This window comes from Corvus hawaiiensis, chromosome 3 (genome assembly GCF_020740725.1).
Source record: "Corvus hawaiiensis isolate bCorHaw1 chromosome 3, bCorHaw1.pri.cur, whole genome shotgun sequence".
NCBI lineage: Eukaryota > Metazoa > Chordata > Aves > Passeriformes > Corvidae > Corvus > Corvus hawaiiensis.
The window spans coordinates 50843881-50861405 of record NC_063215.1 but is presented as its reverse complement, the minus strand read 5'-3'; the positions used below and the strand labels follow the sequence as shown (position 1 = coordinate 50861405).

The following is a 17525-nucleotide window of genomic DNA, read 5'->3' as shown; positions in this document are numbered from 1 at the left end:
TTTGTGTGTGTGTATATCCAAGTAAGCACCATAGTAAACTCACATCTGAGACCCTGATTAGGAAACTAAGAGAATGCAGGAATTCAGTGATATGACTATAAATGTAGAGGTATATGAGAGCAGCTGTTTTTCTGTTGTTGTTGGGGTTTTTTGTCTGCTTGCATGGTAGGACAGCCAAGAAGATACTAAAAATATTTTGAACTTCTCTGCAGGTGACTGACTATACAAGAACATGAGTTTTACATGTGTAGAGTTTCAGTCCTGTAAATGAATAATATTCATACATTTATAACCTTCTTTTCTTTCCTTGGTTACATTTTTTGACTTCTCTAAGAGGGCAATTAATTTTTCCTTCTGTTTCAGTACCAGAGGCAGTTGACACTATTAAAACATTAGTTTTATCTGACACCACCATCAACATATCTTGGAGTGAACCTCTGGAGCCAAATGGACCTCTTGAATCCATCCGCTATCAGATCTCTGTCAATTTATTGCCTCCTGTCCCAGCAACACCTTTACGAAAAAGTGAATTTTCAAATGGGATGCTTGCCTGGTCTGTCAGTGGGCTCCATCCTGGAACAAATAATTTATTCAAGGTATAATAGCAAGTAGTTTTACTGGTTTATTCAACCTGAAAATCTTTAGACTGCTCTTCTGTAAAGCAGACAAAAGTGTCCAATGTGGATTCATAAGAACAAAATGTACTGCTTCACCCTTTACAGATGAAGGCTTAAAAAAAAGTAGTAAATGATGTATTTGGACAGCAGGTCTATGATCAGAGTGACATTTTCAAAAGTAACCAAGTAAACATGTCTGCAGAATGTGCACTGGGTATCAAAAATAAAGTGATTTACACAGTTGGGAGAACATTCAGATGATGGCAGGAGGGGATCTGTAGGTATTAATTTGACTTTGGGCTTTTGTTAATGATTTGGATGGTATAATGGGGAACATATATACACACACATACCTAAATACCTGTACGTGTGTATGGAAGTATGCATACCCAAACACAGGTTATATTTGCCTGTGGCTTAGTGAAAAGCAATGTGCTGAGGCACCTCTCGGCTTTGTGTTTCTGTGGTTCTAAAACACTGCCTAACATGTGGTGTGACATCTGCATGTCTGTGTAAGAGTGTGTGGCATTTTAAAAAGGTCTAGACAGAGAAGGGACTTGGTAGAAAGCTGAGATGAGAAACTAAGAAGAGTCTCTGATGAAGGGTACTCCTGGATACAAACTTCCAGCCTGAAGGTGTATAACCCTGCAGCTATGAGGCTCAAAATCTTTCTACAGCTATATCTGTATTGCCTGAATACTGTCTTGTTCGAAAAGTTAGTCTTCCAAACACGTGGTGTTGCTAAAGCAAAGCTGCCTTTCCAACTGCTCTGGTGTTGTACAGTTCATCTGTTCCTTACTAGGTTCTTGCTTTTCATCCTGATGAGAACTGGTTTTCTGAAAGTGTCCCTGTCATTGCAAAAACTTTTGAGACTCCACCTGCACCTATCAACATAATTCCCAGAAATACCAGTTTCCAGCTAGAATGGAGAGCTCCTCTGCACGTCAATGAAACCAGCTTCTGGTTTGAGCTGCGTAAGGTAAAAATACCTCTAAATTTTGGGGTGGGTTTTTTTCAGATCAGAGAAACTTTAACCTTCCCTGTCCTGGTAAGCAGGACAGGGTGGGTGGCAGGATGTACATGAAGAGTCTCAGTGGATAATTTGGGCATGGTGATGTCAGTCTTAGCTGCTCAGCAGGGGCAGGATGGAGTCAGTGTTTGCCAGGAACAAGGAGGAGTGCAGCTGTAGCATTTAGTACTCCATAGTGCCAAAGGACATCCTGGATGACCTCACCAGAATTCCGCCTGAGTCTCCTGTTTCAGCAGTCCTATCCCTGTTTCCTCACTGCCCTGCCCCAACTGGGTTTGCAGTTGCAAATCCTATGTCTGCCTTGCACAACAAAAAGAAGAAAAGGGTTTTCAGCAATAAATATTAGATACAACCTAGTATCTGGATTTTATTTTGCTGTGATAGAGGTTAGGAGAAAATGTCGGAGAGAAGACCGGATCCAAGGAGTAGGAAGTAAGTGCTGCAGTGAGAGCAGCATGCATGGAAACTTCAGACTTCAACACTTGAACCACTGGACGCACAAAAAGTCATGAGCTAAACTGGATCATGCAGATTCTTTACTATAGAGAATCAGATTCATTAGGCCTACACCAAACATTTCCCTGGCCTAAAACAAATGTCACATCACAATTCCACTAACCCACCTCCTTTCAACTGCATCATGGCAAGCTGAACTCATGGGCATGTCATGATGATCCAGAAATATAAGGGGAAGGCTCCTTTTGGCTGCGTAAAGCAGGCACTTAATCTGTTGTTCTTTGTTACTGCCAAGGCTTGTAGGTCTCCTGAAAACAAAGAAGAAAATTAGGGTTTATGTCCTTGGTCTCTGAGAGGACAAAGTCCCATGGTTGAAACAGCACCTGCGTCAGATTTCCACTATGATATTAAGAGGTGGCAAAGTAGTTAATCCACCCAGGAATAGAACTGTGACACACTTTCAGCAGAGCAAGAAAGTTGACCATAATGATATTTTATTTTCCTAGTGGCCAACAAAAAGTGACTGGTTTTCTCCTGCAAACACTTTGTGCACAGGAAATCTTGTTTACACGTGCAACCTCACAGGAACTCTTCCTTGGACCAACTACTTTGTAAGAGTAACAGTAGTTTATGTTACAGGAGTGAAAAGCACTTCCTCTTCAACAAGCTTTAAAACTACAGGTAAGAACTTAATGCAGGATAACAAGATTTTAAGACTATTTTCAGGTTGTGAATATTAAATGTAATACTTTCTAGAATTTAGCAGGCAACTTTCTTACACTAAGACCCAATAGTTCTGTTCTGTGTGTTTGAAAAATGAATAACACAATACCATACCTTCAAAAGTAATAGGGGGAAAGAAATGGGGTTCATTTCCAAGTGGAGCAGAGGAAAGAGTGAGGGGAATTGAAATGAAACACCTATAATGCAAGTGAACTCATTACTGGTGAAAAGCTGCATGTGAGTAAAAATTTTGGAATTTATCCATCACGAAGAAAAGGCCAAGGATTCATCCTCTATGAGGATTGTTAATGTAGATCCTCCTCCCTTTTGTATGTGTAAACACCCATGTACACATCAGATTTTTCTCCGTATCTGTTAGCCCTTTGTCATGCTACAAATACATTTTAAGGGTTCTGTTTCTTCCCCTGCTTGGCTTAAGCTGGTGTTCCCAGTAAGCCAGGAGTTCCTAAAAAAGCAGAAGACTCTAAAAACTCTCTACAGTGGGAAAAGGCTGATGACAATGGAAGCAAACTGACCTACTACGTCTTAGAAAGCAGGTAAGCAATGCATGATGCACTCTTCCCATAGGTAGCAGCCCAGAAAAAATCCGGCTGTGCAGGGGTTTTCAGGTTGGCTCCGATGGGAAGAATGAAATATATACGATGCAAAAGGCCCTTGCCATTGGGATCTCTTTCCTAGATAAATCAAGTACCCATAATTTCCAGAAATTCCGGGAAAACATAGAAGGAAATATACACTAACAACATTTTCAGAGCCATCTTGAAATACAATTATATATTTGGATATATGTCAGTGAATTAGAAGATCTAGAGATAATTTCAAACCACCAATCTCAGCTTACATGTAGTATGTATTTTTGGCTAAAATATATGTATAAATATATTGGTGTTCAGAGGACTCAAAGAAGGTGTTGTAACTTTGCCAGAAATAAAATATTCCCTTCCACGTGGGATGACTGTATAATTTTTAAAGTGCTCTGTCATCACATACTGATTGCCTGGGCTATACATGTCGCACTAGAGTGCCAGCTCACACTTATTTCTGCACTGGCATTGGAAGGGCTGACTGGGCAGGTTAGAGTATGTTGCTGTGGGCAGTGACTTTGAAATTCTACTTTTTTGACCGTGACTCTGGAGAGATTTCTTTAAAGCAGTCCGTGCAAAGCTTAATTAATGTATTATTTAAAAATTAGGAAAGTCCATCTTCTGAGATATTCCAGTGATTGTTTGAAGTCATTACTGATAGAGGGAAGCAATTTTCTAAACTCAGCCATTATGTCTTTCTCTCTGCTTATGAAAGCTGAGGATGACAGCACTCTGGAGCAGGAAATGCTTTACCTGTATAAGTTTTCACCCAGACATATTTTCCCAGTGCTGTAAGCTTCCTACAGTTCTGTGAGCATGCAGGAGCACTGACCCGCATGCTCTGAGAAAACAATAATTTTGATATGTCAACAGACAGTCTGTACCTGGCGTTTTGCAGATGGGTAAGGAAAGGTCAGTCCCTTGGCCTGTGCCAGGTCTGTGCATTAGCTGCTCTGTTCTCCAGACTCCAGCTTCTTATTCGTCTCTGGAATAATGCATCACTGAGGTGGTCTTTTAATGAAATAAGATTTTCTCTTGCAGTTGGAATGTATGCATGCAGATATTTTTGACTGAATTTCACATCAGGTAGAAAAATGTTAGGTCAGTTGTACAGCATTCTAGAAAGTGTTTGCCTAACCCTTTTAAGCAACCTCCATTTCCCTACAGCTCTAGTGGCAACATGGACACACCAAGCACATGAACATATTGTTTTCCCATGTCTTTCTGTTTTAGAAGTTTTTGCCTTTTTTTCTTCATTATAGCGTGTTGGGAGAATGAGTGACATGCTCATGAAGGTCATTTCACATGATGTATTACGGTGTTGTGTGACATGAAATGATATTTCAGATATGGCCTTTCAAGTTTAAGTACATGGTCTTATTTTGGTTGGTGAATAATCAGCTCTGAATTTATTGTGAGCAGTCAATCTCAGTCCAATGGGGAAATGAAGAAATATACCCAGCAGTCAGCAGATACTATGGGAAAGTGGCTAGCTAAAGAATGGTATCTTCCCTGCCAATGATTTGCTTCCTGTTTAGCTTGTGAAACCTGATTCACAAGAGACACTGAATTACTCTGGGTCTGGGAGAGCAAAAAGATCAAGCAGAGTAGAAAAAAAAATAAATGGTGGTTTTTTTTATTTTCAGGAAGCTAAATAAGAAAGTTTTGAAGTCTTGGCTGTGAGGCATATACTGAAACAGGTGAATCAGGCATATACCGAACAGTTTCCATGTCTAAAATGTTCTAGTATTTCATTTACAATGCCAAAATAAAGATGTTTGATTCTTAGCATTGCTGAAATGGCATGGCACAATCTTCTTCTCTGTAGCCAAAATCCCATGACCAGATTGAGCTTTCCTGCAGGCAGAGAAATGCTGTGAAAACCATGGAACTGAAGCAAAAAATGGAGGGAGGGTAAAGTAGTAAACTACCCTTATGGCATTAATGACATTCCTGTGTCGTGCTGCACATGTTGCAGGAAACAGTCTGGCAACAGCAGCGATGTGAAGTCCACGTGGGAGGTGGTTTACAATGGCTCTTGTGGCAGTATTTGCACATGGAAGGCCAAGAACGTAAAAGGAACTTTCCAGTTCAGAGCAGCAGCTGCAAATGTGCTAGGACTTGGTGAATACAGTGACATCAGTGTGGATATAATTTTGAGTGAAGGTATGTCTTGTACTTCTGTGTTGTAATGCTAGGTTTAGTTTAGCAGGCTGCAGCTTTCCTGAGAGCTCAGCGGGGCTGCTTAGGGCAGTATGACCATGGTTGCCCTCCCGTAGTCCATTTCAGATGGCTCCAGGGTTTTTGCTCTGGCAGCTGGCAGCCCTACAACCAGTGATGGCAAAGGAGGCGAGAAGGGTCTCTCCATGAGGGTTTAAGAAGATCTCTAATCTTACATCTTGTCCCAGCAATCCGCAGAGGCAGAGAGCCCTCGTGATCCGGGTGCAGGGGGGTTTTGTCACATCGCAGGGGCGGTACATGGGCGGAGTTGGGGAACAGGAACCAATAGGGAGGACCCGAGGGAGTGGCCAGGGCTAGGAGCAGGGGAACGTGAGGGGGGAACAATGTGAAGGGCATTTAATAAATGAATCAGTGGACAATACAACATCACACTTCTGTATTCTGTTAGTCTTTTCCATGTTATTCTATATAGTCATACCAATTTATGAACAGAAACTGGCTGTTTTAATAACAATATTCCTCCAAAGGTAGAGTAATAAATGGTGATGTTTATATGGTGACTCCTGCTGGTAGTGGTCATCCAGGCTCTTTTGCTCAGAACAGTGGGCCTGAAAAATGCTTCTGCTCATTTATACCAGTTTGTCTCTGTGGTTCTGCCACTCTGCTTTATGATGTGATTCTTGAAAACAGGCAAGCTCACACACTGGGTAAAGATACCAGAATTACTTCTTGCCTTCAGCCAGAGTGTTAGACTTACGCTTTGTGGGTACTTTTGGAAATCCCACCTTGAGCAGCCAAACAGATCAGCATTTTCTATTTCTGCATATACATTAGGTCATTACTAGAGGAATGGCCCAGGTCTGGGGGAGAAGGATTAGTCTGACCAAATGCACATCCACATATAGCCTACAAGAGAGCTTTGTGCAGTGGAAGGCTTTTACATAGCAGGTAGCTGAAGGGCTGTCTCAGGTGTGCTCCTCTCTGTGGGATTGACATTGCAGGCATACACAGTAATTAAGCAATTCTCCCTTTCTCTTTAACAGATAATATGATCTCCATGGGCACCATCATTGCCATTGCTTCTGTGATTGGAGTTGTTGTGCTGTGTTTGGCTGTGATCATGCTATTTGGTTTTGGTATGTGACTGAGTTTTTTGTTTACCCTTGGTTTGCCAGGCCTCAGTGAAAGGCAGTTCAGAAGGTGGGAAATGGTTGGCCTCCAGATTTAGGGAAATGCTGAACAACCCCTAGGATGGGAACTGGCAGGAATTTGTATATTCTCATTCTTTGAGGCTCTAGAGATGGCTGATTATATTTTTGGTATCAAGGACAGGATAGAAATTCACTCCATCCTCAGGCATTTCTTGCTGTTGGTTACGTGCAGGGAGAGCACAGGAGTGCTTAAGGAACTCTAATGCTTGTGTGTATCCTTGTACCTTACAATTCTCAAGTTCGGTACTACATTTATTCACAAAAGGGTCCCATTTTCTTTCTCTTAAGCTTTGTCCCTGAAGAAAGGCTGTAATGATTACCCTGAGATGCAAATGCCCACATGTGATGGTCCTATCCTCTCATTCCTCATCCTTTCCCTGGAGTCTTGTCACACACAGAAATGGATACCTGACTGAGTTCTCAGCTCAATGAACAGTTGTCTGTGTTTTGTGGGAAAAAAATGGCCAGATAAAAATTTCTTACTTACATGAGCTGTTGGGAGGTGATGTTGAGCAGAATAACATAAAACCTGCAGCCTTTCAGCCTGCTCACACACTGGGGTGCTCTCAGAGTGAGACAGCTAATGGCCTCCTTTCCTATTCCAGCATGGAAGCGAAGACTGAAATCTGGAAAACAGGCCTTGCCTGGACAAATAGTGTTTATCAAGGAAGATAAAGAACTGGCTCGACTCAGGGAGATGGCTGAGACAGTGGGACTAGCCAATGCCTGTTATGCTGTACGGTATGTCCTCAGAGCAAATGTATTTTCAGGACAAAAACGTCTAAGAGGTCTTCCCTGGACCAGTTTTCCTTAGGGCACTTATCCCTAAAACCTCAAGGTAGAGTTAAGGGCTGCATGTGTGCTGCAGGGCAGGTCTGCTCCAAAGGATGCCTTGCCATGTTGCCCCCCTGGCACACAGCCCTGCCTGGATCGCCCCCAGCCCATCCTTCATGTCACTCTGGCAAGAAACACAAGTGCACAGGGAAGGAAGAAGACCTGATGTTTTCCAATAACTTCCAAAACATCCAGGCCTCACCTGAGCTCCCCTTAAATGTACCTGATGAGACAAATAGTACCAGCTTCATTTGAAGAAGAATTTTAATAAAATTTCAGACATCCTTAGGTATGAACAAGTGACTAGTATTGCTGTTTTGTAGCACTCTTCCTTCTCAAGCAGAAATTGAATCACTGCCAGCTTTCCCTCGGGACAAACTCAACTTACACAAATTGTTAGGAAGTGGAGCATTTGGAGAGGTATATGAAGGGACTGCAGTAGATATCCTGGCAGATGGAAGTGGAGAATCCAAAGTAGCAGTCAAGGTAATCACAGCTGTGTATTTCTTTGGCAAGAGAATGGGATGGGCAGAGAGATCTGTCTCAGAGGTTTTACCTGAGAAATGATAAATGGCTGATCTGGGTATTTCCTTGCAGTGTTTCTTGCAAATCTCTTAACATTTAGCCTTGTAGTGATTTGTAGAAAATAATATGTATTTAAGGCCACATCTATGTCTGATTGTTTTACTTAAGTGCCATGTGATAATGGTGATGATGGCCAAAGTATTACTACACTTCTGCTTTCTGTTGAATAGACTTTGAAGAAGGGTGCGACAGACCATGAGAAGAGTGAATTCTTGAAGGAGGCACACTTAATGAGGTAGGGACAGCTTTGTCGCTGGGCACCCTTCAAAGCTGGTGTGAGGGTGCTGGCCTTCCAGAGGAACGAAAGCAGCACTTTCCTGGCATTTTTGGGGTGTCCTTGTGTATCTGCCAAACCAGTAAATCACTACTGATGAATATCATGGAACTAAAGCCATAAATCTGATAAGCAAAATTTAAGCTATAGACTGCAAGTTCAGTATGCTCATATCATGGATTTATTTGGATTTGTACTGGTGTGTTTCAGTATCTTTGCTCCTCTAAAACCAAGTTAGTTACTAAAGGCAGTTGGACATCATTTGGCTAATCCTGTTTTACTGAAAGAAACAAATCAGACCAAACTGATGCTTTAAAGTTACAACTTACAGTGGAAAATATTTTTTAAAGTGTGCCACTAGGGGCTGCCACATGCCTCTTCTATTGAGGTAGTGTTAAATTATGCATCTGTCACCAGTGCAAGAATTTCACATAATAAGGTTTGTGTTTCAGCTAGAAATCTGGTTTTCTAGAGTGTCCCCAGAAATAAGTAGAAGTTCAACTGAAATTTTCAGCTGGTGGCATAAGATTGAGAGCGTAGTTTAGTTTTCAGATTCACTTTTGCACTTTGACTTTATCTCATGAGTGCAGAAGTAGAAGCAATTTTTTTAAAAATGAAAGATTTATTTCTGCACAGAAAACATGGTGTTATTAAATTTGAAATTGATTTCTGCAGCATTCTTTTTTTTTGTTACACATTAAAAAAAAATCTTGCATTTTTTGCCCTTTTTGACACACTGTAACTGAATGAGGTAAAAGGCTTGTTAAAACCAAAATTCAACCATGTCATTAAAATGCAAATTAATGACAAAGAGTAAGAGTTGTATGTAAACTCCTTATAATCTATCTTTAGTCTACCTAGCAGTCATAAACCCAGTTAAAGTCTTTTTTTTTCCTGTGTAGTATGGAAATTATATGAAGCCATAGTTAAAGTTTCTGAAGCTCCCCCAATTCTTGTTGCAGATAATAATCCAAACCCAGAAATCTTGGAAGAGTACATAATTGAAATATTTTTGCATTTAAATGTAAACACTGATATGGGCCCATATGTACACCAATATAATGAATCAGAAATTAAGAGAACAGAAAATTTAAGTATTATAATCTCAGTAGTCATTAAACAACAGCAAAAACAGCAACAACAACAACAATGTATATTTTGTATTATTTGAATATTTCATATTTTAATATAAAAAAAGAATTATTTAATTACCTCATGGAGGGTTTAATGATTTTACTTGATGTTCATCTGTAAGGTCTCACAAATGAAAAAAAGGGTAGAAAGGAGAAAAATTGCATCTGAGTACTTACAAACAGATAAGATACATAAGTGCAACTTTTATTTTGCTTACCTTTTTGGATGTTCATTAAAATTTGGATTGTAATATTATGCATGCTGGCTCAGTTAAGCCAGAACTATTTGTTCCTTCTTATTGCTATGCAGCAAAGGGAAAATTGAGTTGCCTCTATTTCAAAAAGTCATTTGATATTGGTTATTGGTGAGTCACTTGTGTGCAAATACATGTAGGAAATTCTTGTGTCTTCCCCTTGGGAAGTAAGGAATGACAGTTCAGTGGAGAAAGGTCTGCACTGGGTGCAAGGAAAGTGCCAGGTGCTCCTTCCCCTCTTTTTGCTCCTGAAAGTGCCAAAGTTTGTCTGATTGAGAGGTGTGTGCTAGGGGCCAGGGGGGAACTGTCAAATTCTAAATCACACTTTTTGCAAGAGTCTATGCCCACACCTGAGATTAGGTGAACTGAAAGAGATTAGAAGGAAATTGTCCCTCTCTTACTTGTTTGTTTACACTGCCGCATTTGACAGCATTTTGGACACCATCAATTCTCCCAATAGAGTTAAGTTTCTCTGACTGCTTGTGCAAGTGCTTTCACACAGCAGTGAGAAGGGAAAACCATTTTCTAACACAAGTGAAGTGATTGAAAAAATGCAGGCACTGACAGAGGCAATAAATATTCTTCATTCTTCAAAGAATGCTTGCAGTACTGAGAGTACTGATTTCTCTGTGCTAATCCCTGTCTTAGACACACAGAGACAATTGCTAGTATAATTAGAAGTATTCCTCATATGTATTTTGTTTCTTTTGAAAATGTACTGTGAAAAACTGTTCCCCTCTGAACTGTGAAAATAATATATTGCACCTTGTGCTTTTGCCTTTGTGTATTTCTCTGAATCAGCCATTATACTGTGAATATAGTAGTAAAAATACTCTATTAAAATAATACAGACACCTTCAATGTACAGGTGACGAAGCTTCTTATTCCTAGAAGAAATTGCCATTTGACTACGTTTCTTTTCTTCCTGGAAAAATGATGAAGTGTGCATGCATTAAAGTGCCTGTCAAAGACAGTGTAAGCCTGTGTTTTGGAAGGATGTCCCTGAACTCTCCCCATGACTGAGCAAATCCAGGCACTGTGAGCTACTGAATCATGTTGTTCATAGAGGCAGGATTGTAAAGGCCAAACTGCTCATTCATTGCTTGCAACTATAAACACTCCATTAGCTATCAACCAGCTGGATTTCTCATATGTAATCTTACAGTTGTTTCCTTCTCTTTAGTAAATTTGATCATCCCCATATTCTGAAGTTACTTGGTGTGTGTCTTTTAAATGAACCTCAGTATCTTATACTGGAGCTGATGGAAGGAGGGGATCTACTTGGCTATTTACGAGGAGCCAGGAAGAAAAAGGTAAAGAACATGAGACTCACATTTTTAACCTTAACTGCCCACAATTTCTCAGTTTTTCCCTTTCTAAAAGCCTATGCTGATGTTCAGCTGTTTCTGTACTTGCAAGGTCTGACCTGGATTTTCCTTAATACCCTGGGACCTCAGTGTTGGGTGCTGACTTGCATTCAATGATGCTGTGAAGGAGATTGAATGTCATTAGATCACTGACCAAAATTGTGGTTTCAGTCATGAGATGTCGGCTGGATTTCTCACTGTGAAAATCATAAACTGTCCCTTTGAAAGTGATAATAAATAATGGTGGTCATGTATGTGGTCTACTAGGCATCATAGAGGTCTTTTTTTGTCTTTGAATAACAACAGTATCCTTTATGTGAGAAGCATAGTCCAAGCATATAAGAATTTACTATCCTTGTGCCTGTGTCCTTGAATTCTTTAGAAGGAAAGAAGAGAAAAGAACAAAGAATAAACAACTTCAAGTAAATTTCTCTCTAGTTAGTGTGCAGATTAGGAATATGGATGGTAGGACTGGAGGTCAAAAGGACTCAACAATGAAATTTTATAGCATTATAGCAATTGTATTGTTCATTTACTTAATCAGATCAAATCCACAGTCAGTATTGAATCCTACTGAAATGCATATACACGTGTTCTACTAGAATAACATATTACACTGATTTATATAGCAACAAACAAACCTGATCTGATAGTAGGAGGAAATTTTGAAGGTCCCATTTCTTCCACAATTCTGAAGACCCTAGGGTATTCTTAGCTGCAAATCAAGCAGGATGATATCATTTGCATATTCCTTACAGTGCAGTGATTTGGCAATTTACCCTGCTTCAAATTAGCATTCACTCCATTGACATACAGAGATTTTGCATCTGTACTTTGACTGTTTTGGAAAAATCGTATACATTTCGATGGGGAAATCTTGCATAGGGAGGTTGTCATTCTGAGTTGGTAAAGCTGGAAGACATAGCTAACTTCTGTCTTTCTTTCTTGTAGCTCCAGAGCCCTTTACTGAGAGTCACTGACCTCTTGGATATATGTTTGGATGTTTGCAAAGGCTGTGTCTATTTAGAGAAAATGCATTTTATACACAGGTACAGAACTTATTTCCTTAGTCCTCCCAGGTTTACCCACAGTATCAGGACTGATTATCTTACCCAGAAAAAATTTCTAGAAAGAAGTCACAATGGAACAAGAAAGGAGAGAGCACTGGAGTAAAATCTAATGCTATGCTTTTCTGCTAAATATCACTCACAGTTCTCTCACAAAATGGTGGGCTACTCTAAGATCTGAACCAAGGACTTACTGCACCCTAGACAAGAATCTTACCCTGTGCAACAGAGAGAAGGGCAAGATTCATGTACTGTCTTTGTCTGCCTAATGGGTAGCTTTAGAGGACACAGAGCCAGACTTTTCTCAGAGAGGTACAGGGAAAAGATGAGAAGCAACAGGCACAACTTACAGAAAAGGAAATTAGATAATATTGTTCACAACATCCAAGATCAATCACTGAAACAGGTTGTCCAGAGGGGCTGTGTCATCTCCAGTCTTGAAGATATGCCAAACCTAACTGGGTGAGACCCTAAATTACTTGATCCAAATTTGGGGTTGGCACTGCTCTGAAGAGAGTGTTGAACCAGGTGACATATAGACCTGAATTACTCTGCAATGGTAACTCCATCCTCTTTTCTCTGCCTTACAAATCAGGGACTTGGCTGCTCGCAACTGCCTTGTGTCAGAGAAGGAATATGAGAGCTCATCCCGGATAGTAAAGATCGGTGATTTTGGACTTGCCAGAGATATCTATAAAAATGATTATTACAGGAAAAGAGGAGAGGGTCTACTCCCTGTCAGATGGATGGCTCCTGAAAGCCTTATTGATGGTGTCTTTACAAGTCACTCTGATGTCTGGTGAGTTATAGGAGCCACACAGCTGTGGAGATAACCATACTAAATCCCACAGCAAGAAAATATTGGTTTATAGGAGGAATTACAGGGTCGTATGTTGTCATCTCTAATAATTTTTAGGCTTGAGCAGATTTCCTCCTAAGCAAAATTTTAAGGATCTAATGAGAAATTTTATTACCACAAATTATTTATACCACAAAGTATATTTCATAGATATATTTCTTTATGCTTTGGGCTCTAGCTTTGGATTCTGGCGGGAAGGAAGTAGTGTCACTCAAACAATTTTACAATTATACCAGGCACACAATGTGATTTTTGCTTGATTGGGCAGTGAATTGACTGCCTGCATGCTGTTCCATTTTGCTTTCCATTAGGCTTATTGACATTTCCTTCCTACAGCCAAATACTTTGCCCTTGCAGTTTCACCCTCTTCTAGAGACTTCTTTACTTCAAAGACCAGACTTTGCAGCATCATCAGGGGAAGGTCACAATACTTTGCTGTGGAGGTTTGCTAAAAGTGTATTTGAGTGGCTTTGAGTTTATGGTGAAGAAGCAGAGACCCACTGTCAGGAGACATAGAAAAAAATCCCCAGACTAAATCAGATCCATGAATATCCATGGATATTCACATAAGTTTAGATTTTAGTGGCCGCAGGTACTTAGCCCACAGGTCTTTTCCAAGTCCCCAGCGCCTGCACCCATCTATTTGACTGCTACTCTTGCGCTTATCTAAGAAAGTAGTTTAGTACTCTGTGCCAAACCAAATGAGGTGCTGATTGCTCCACAAGTGGTGCTCAGAACTTGTCTCTCTCCATTTTAAACCACACCTCTAGAGATTTCTAAACACTTGTTTATATGAGGACATGCTCAGCTGGAGTGTTGCCCGGAGAAGATGTGGACACTCAGTGTCTTCTGATCTGCATCTCAGTGAGTCTGGGAAAGTGTCTCAGTTCTACACACTATTATTTATTTTAGCTATTCCAGAGGCTGGCTTAGGGACAAAACCAAATTAAGTCCTCTTACTCCTAATTTTTCTGAGTCTTACTCTTTGGTTAGGCATGATCTAACTGTTAATAGGGAGGTTTCATTATGGTTATATAACTATGGTTATTAATTTTTCTCTTTTTTCATGGTGTTTCTTAGGGCTTTTGGAGTACTAGTGTGGGAAACATTAACTTTGGGTCAGCAGCCATATCCAGGTTTCTCCAATACAGAAGTTGTACAACATGTACGATCAGGGGGAAGGCTGGAATCTCCAAACAATTGTCCTGGTGACCTGTAAGTTAATTTTGTTTAAATGTTGTTGATAATATTTATAAGAAGCAAGAGGCTTTTTGCTAGTTTGTCATAATTTTGAAGGTTAATCATGCCCATGCAGAGCCCAACATCCTCCACTTTTGTTTCCAATAAAACTGGCCAACCTGCTACTAATTCATCCAGTAGTCCAGCCTATGAATAAGAATTTAAGGCATGGATCTGGTAGTCCTGTGACAACAGACTGAGAGTACCTGAAGGTATTGGTTAGAAGTTAAGATGGCTCTGAGAAAGATTTTACCAGTCTCTGTACACCATGTGTCTGCAATTGTGGATAAAACTCTCTTTCTCAATGGTAGCTGCAGGAATTAGGCTAATATTAGAACCTATGTGAAAAATAAACTCTGCCCTTTGTAGAGAGAACTCCAAAAAGCCAATAAGAAAAGCTGAAGCAGTGCAGGAAAAGGGAAGTCTGCACTTCTGGTTAGCCTTCAGCTGGAGTGGATAAGTAAATCCTTCAATTCCTGTTTGTGTCTTGAGCATAAAATTCAGGTTTAATTGCAAAATTCTTGCAATTAGCACAGTAAAATAAATACATCAAGTGGATCAAACCCATACTGACCAGAGGTGTATAAAGGAGGAACCAGAACATGAGCTTAACAATCACTCAGTATTGTCTAATTTCATGTCTCAATTTCTTTATCCCCCACTCTGCATAAGCAGTCACAGCAATGCACATGACAGCTGCAAATAGAGGGAGAGGCTACTAAAAGTGAACAATTCTGACTCCTGGGGCTGAGGAAAAGGCTTGAGAATAATTCTGTGTTTGGCAAGCTAATATCTCTGTGATAGATCTTAGACTAATTACCATGCTCGGAGTTTAAGAGAAGGTGATTATTTATCATTATGTAGATATAGCTGAAATACCATATTAGCAATAGGAAACACAAAACCCCCCAAAACAAGGTTTAGCACTTGAAGGAACTGAAAAACTGAAGAGATTAGAATTTTGATTTAATAACAGAGGGAGAACTCGAAGTCACAGAACTAATGAAAGCCCAAAGAGATTTTAATTTCAATATTTTCTGCTGAGAAAGGTTTCCTCAAAAAATTTCTGACAGCTGTCCTGTGAACAAAAAAGCACAGGAGAAAGCTATATCCATGTACTACTCTGAAATTCAAACTTAAGCAAAGGCTCATAAATTGCCTTAAAACGAGTGATCAGATCTTCAGAAAAATCAAGAAAACTTTTCTTGAAATAATTTTAAGGTCCCAGATCTTGAATTTAGCATAGCAGATACAGCTTAAATACTGGTCTTCCTGTTGTAACTTGTAGGATCAGTGCCTGAGAGTAGTTTTTGACAGCCAAAGAGCTGAAGAGCTTAGACTCTTGTACCATCTTTTATCTCATTTGGTGAACACTCAGCACCTGCATGCAGCTTCTGTCAGTAGCATAAACAGCTTTTTGCTGCTTTGCTAGGTCATTAATGGCATGCTGGGATTCTTGACATTCCTGCTTCCCTCCTTGTGGTTTTGAACCTGCATCAGGACATCAGCAGTCAGTAATTGTCTCCTCTGCACTTTGGCTTGCTCATTGTCATTTGACAAAACAAACCATCACTGATAGGAAGAGAGTTCAAAGGCCAAAGTACTTCAGCTGAGAAGTGTTTAGGAATCTGTGGTAGGCTTACACTGCAAGTGCAAGTAGGGCTGGCACAGAAACCTTGGGGTGTAAAAGCACGAAAGAAGTGGGATTGTTTGTTTAGTTTGGTTGGGGTTTTTTTTTTTTTTTCAGGGGGAGAAATTCTTCCCCTTGCCTCCACAAGTTGTTACTCCAGGGACTAATCATCTACTTTTCCACAGAGAACTGTGGCTCAGTAAAGCTTGGTAATGAATTGAAGAAGGGGCTTGGGTATGTATAAATGAGACACATTTATTGAAACATGAATTAGATCTATGAATGGAACTATATTTGCAGTCAGAAATCCACATCTGGAACAGCCAGCTGGGTATGAGGTTTTCACACAAGAGAATGCCAAGGTTTGGACTGAACTGAGCTAATTTAATATAGATCCTCAAAGGCCACAGATTACAGTCTAGAGAATTTGTACAAGGACCAGGACATTTGCTGACTTGAAGTTGCAGTTTCATCAAATGCTCAGTCCTATACAAACTTATACAACAGACTTTGATGAAGAAATTTTAGTTCAGTAACTAAAAGCTTTTTGCTATTTTTTTCTGGGAGTGATCACTTGGAGGGATTAAGAGAGTGAGACAGAAGGCGGCCTTGCACAGAATGTATCAGATGAAATCAGGGGCTCTTCATCGCAATATATTTTCTCCTTTTCTAAGAAAATCACACATCAGTTGTATATTCCTTTTCATGCGAGAAAAAATTGGTAATGCCTGTAGCTTCTGTGCACTACAGTGCATTTCAGGAATGTTCACTTTCTGCCTGCAATATCAGATACTGAATATTAGTTCTTCACTTTTCCAGGCTCTCAAATTCTAACTAGTCCCACATAAGCAGCTCTGTTGGACATATGGTTGTTGCCCCCAGAAAAAACTCAGGTGTGAAGTGTAGGTGTGTAGGTGTACATCTAGGGTAAATGTTAGTTCTTAAACCTAACACAAACCTTTAGCTGATGATGTGTTTGGAATTGTCATTTTTCATTTCTTTCCTGAAAGGCTTTCCCTAGGAAGTAGGGGAATCCTCTGGGTCTCTTTCTCATGCTGAAGTGATGCACTATTTGCTAGCCCATGTTTGGCTCTCCAAAAACATAGGAATATGCTCAATCTGTCACTTAGATGTATTTTGGCATGTTAAGCTGGCTTTCACCCTCTTGACTTGTCTCATAGTCACGCATTTCTGAGCTAGTGAAAGTTTGTGCCTTATGACTTAAAACTTTGGATGTCACAGATGCCCCGAAAGCTAAATGTCATGCCACAAATAGCTGTACATGTAAAATTTGCAGATGTATTCTGAGAAAGCATGAAAGTTTTTATCATTAGAAACCTGAAGCCTATCTGAATTAAATACTTTGTGAAAAATACCAGTACTGATATTTTAAGCCAATCACCAAGTAACTTGATTTAGGCAATAAAAATATGGAATATAATTAAAATAACAAAATTACA

The 17525-nt window shown here is 40.0% G+C and overlaps 1 protein-coding gene across 1 annotated transcript in view; it reads left to right on the top strand.

Moving 5' to 3' along the window:
- Positions 1–17525, top strand: part of ROS1 (ROS proto-oncogene 1, receptor tyrosine kinase) — a 72143-nt gene that overhangs the window by 41086 nt on the left and 13532 nt on the right. Inside the window, exons 30-42 of the mRNA XM_048295969.1 lie at positions 364–596; positions 1420–1596; positions 2610–2784; positions 3266–3383; positions 5410–5597; positions 6656–6748; positions 7429–7564; positions 7981–8143; positions 8413–8477; positions 11087–11216; positions 12222–12319; positions 12933–13136; positions 14277–14411. Of these exons, the coding sequence (XP_048151926.1) occupies positions 364–596; positions 1420–1596; positions 2610–2784; positions 3266–3383; positions 5410–5597; positions 6656–6748; positions 7429–7564; positions 7981–8143; positions 8413–8477; positions 11087–11216; positions 12222–12319; positions 12933–13136; positions 14277–14411 (1915 nt within the window). The remainder of the gene's footprint in view (positions 1–363; positions 597–1419; positions 1597–2609; positions 2785–3265; positions 3384–5409; positions 5598–6655; positions 6749–7428; positions 7565–7980; positions 8144–8412; positions 8478–11086; positions 11217–12221; positions 12320–12932; positions 13137–14276; positions 14412–17525) is intronic.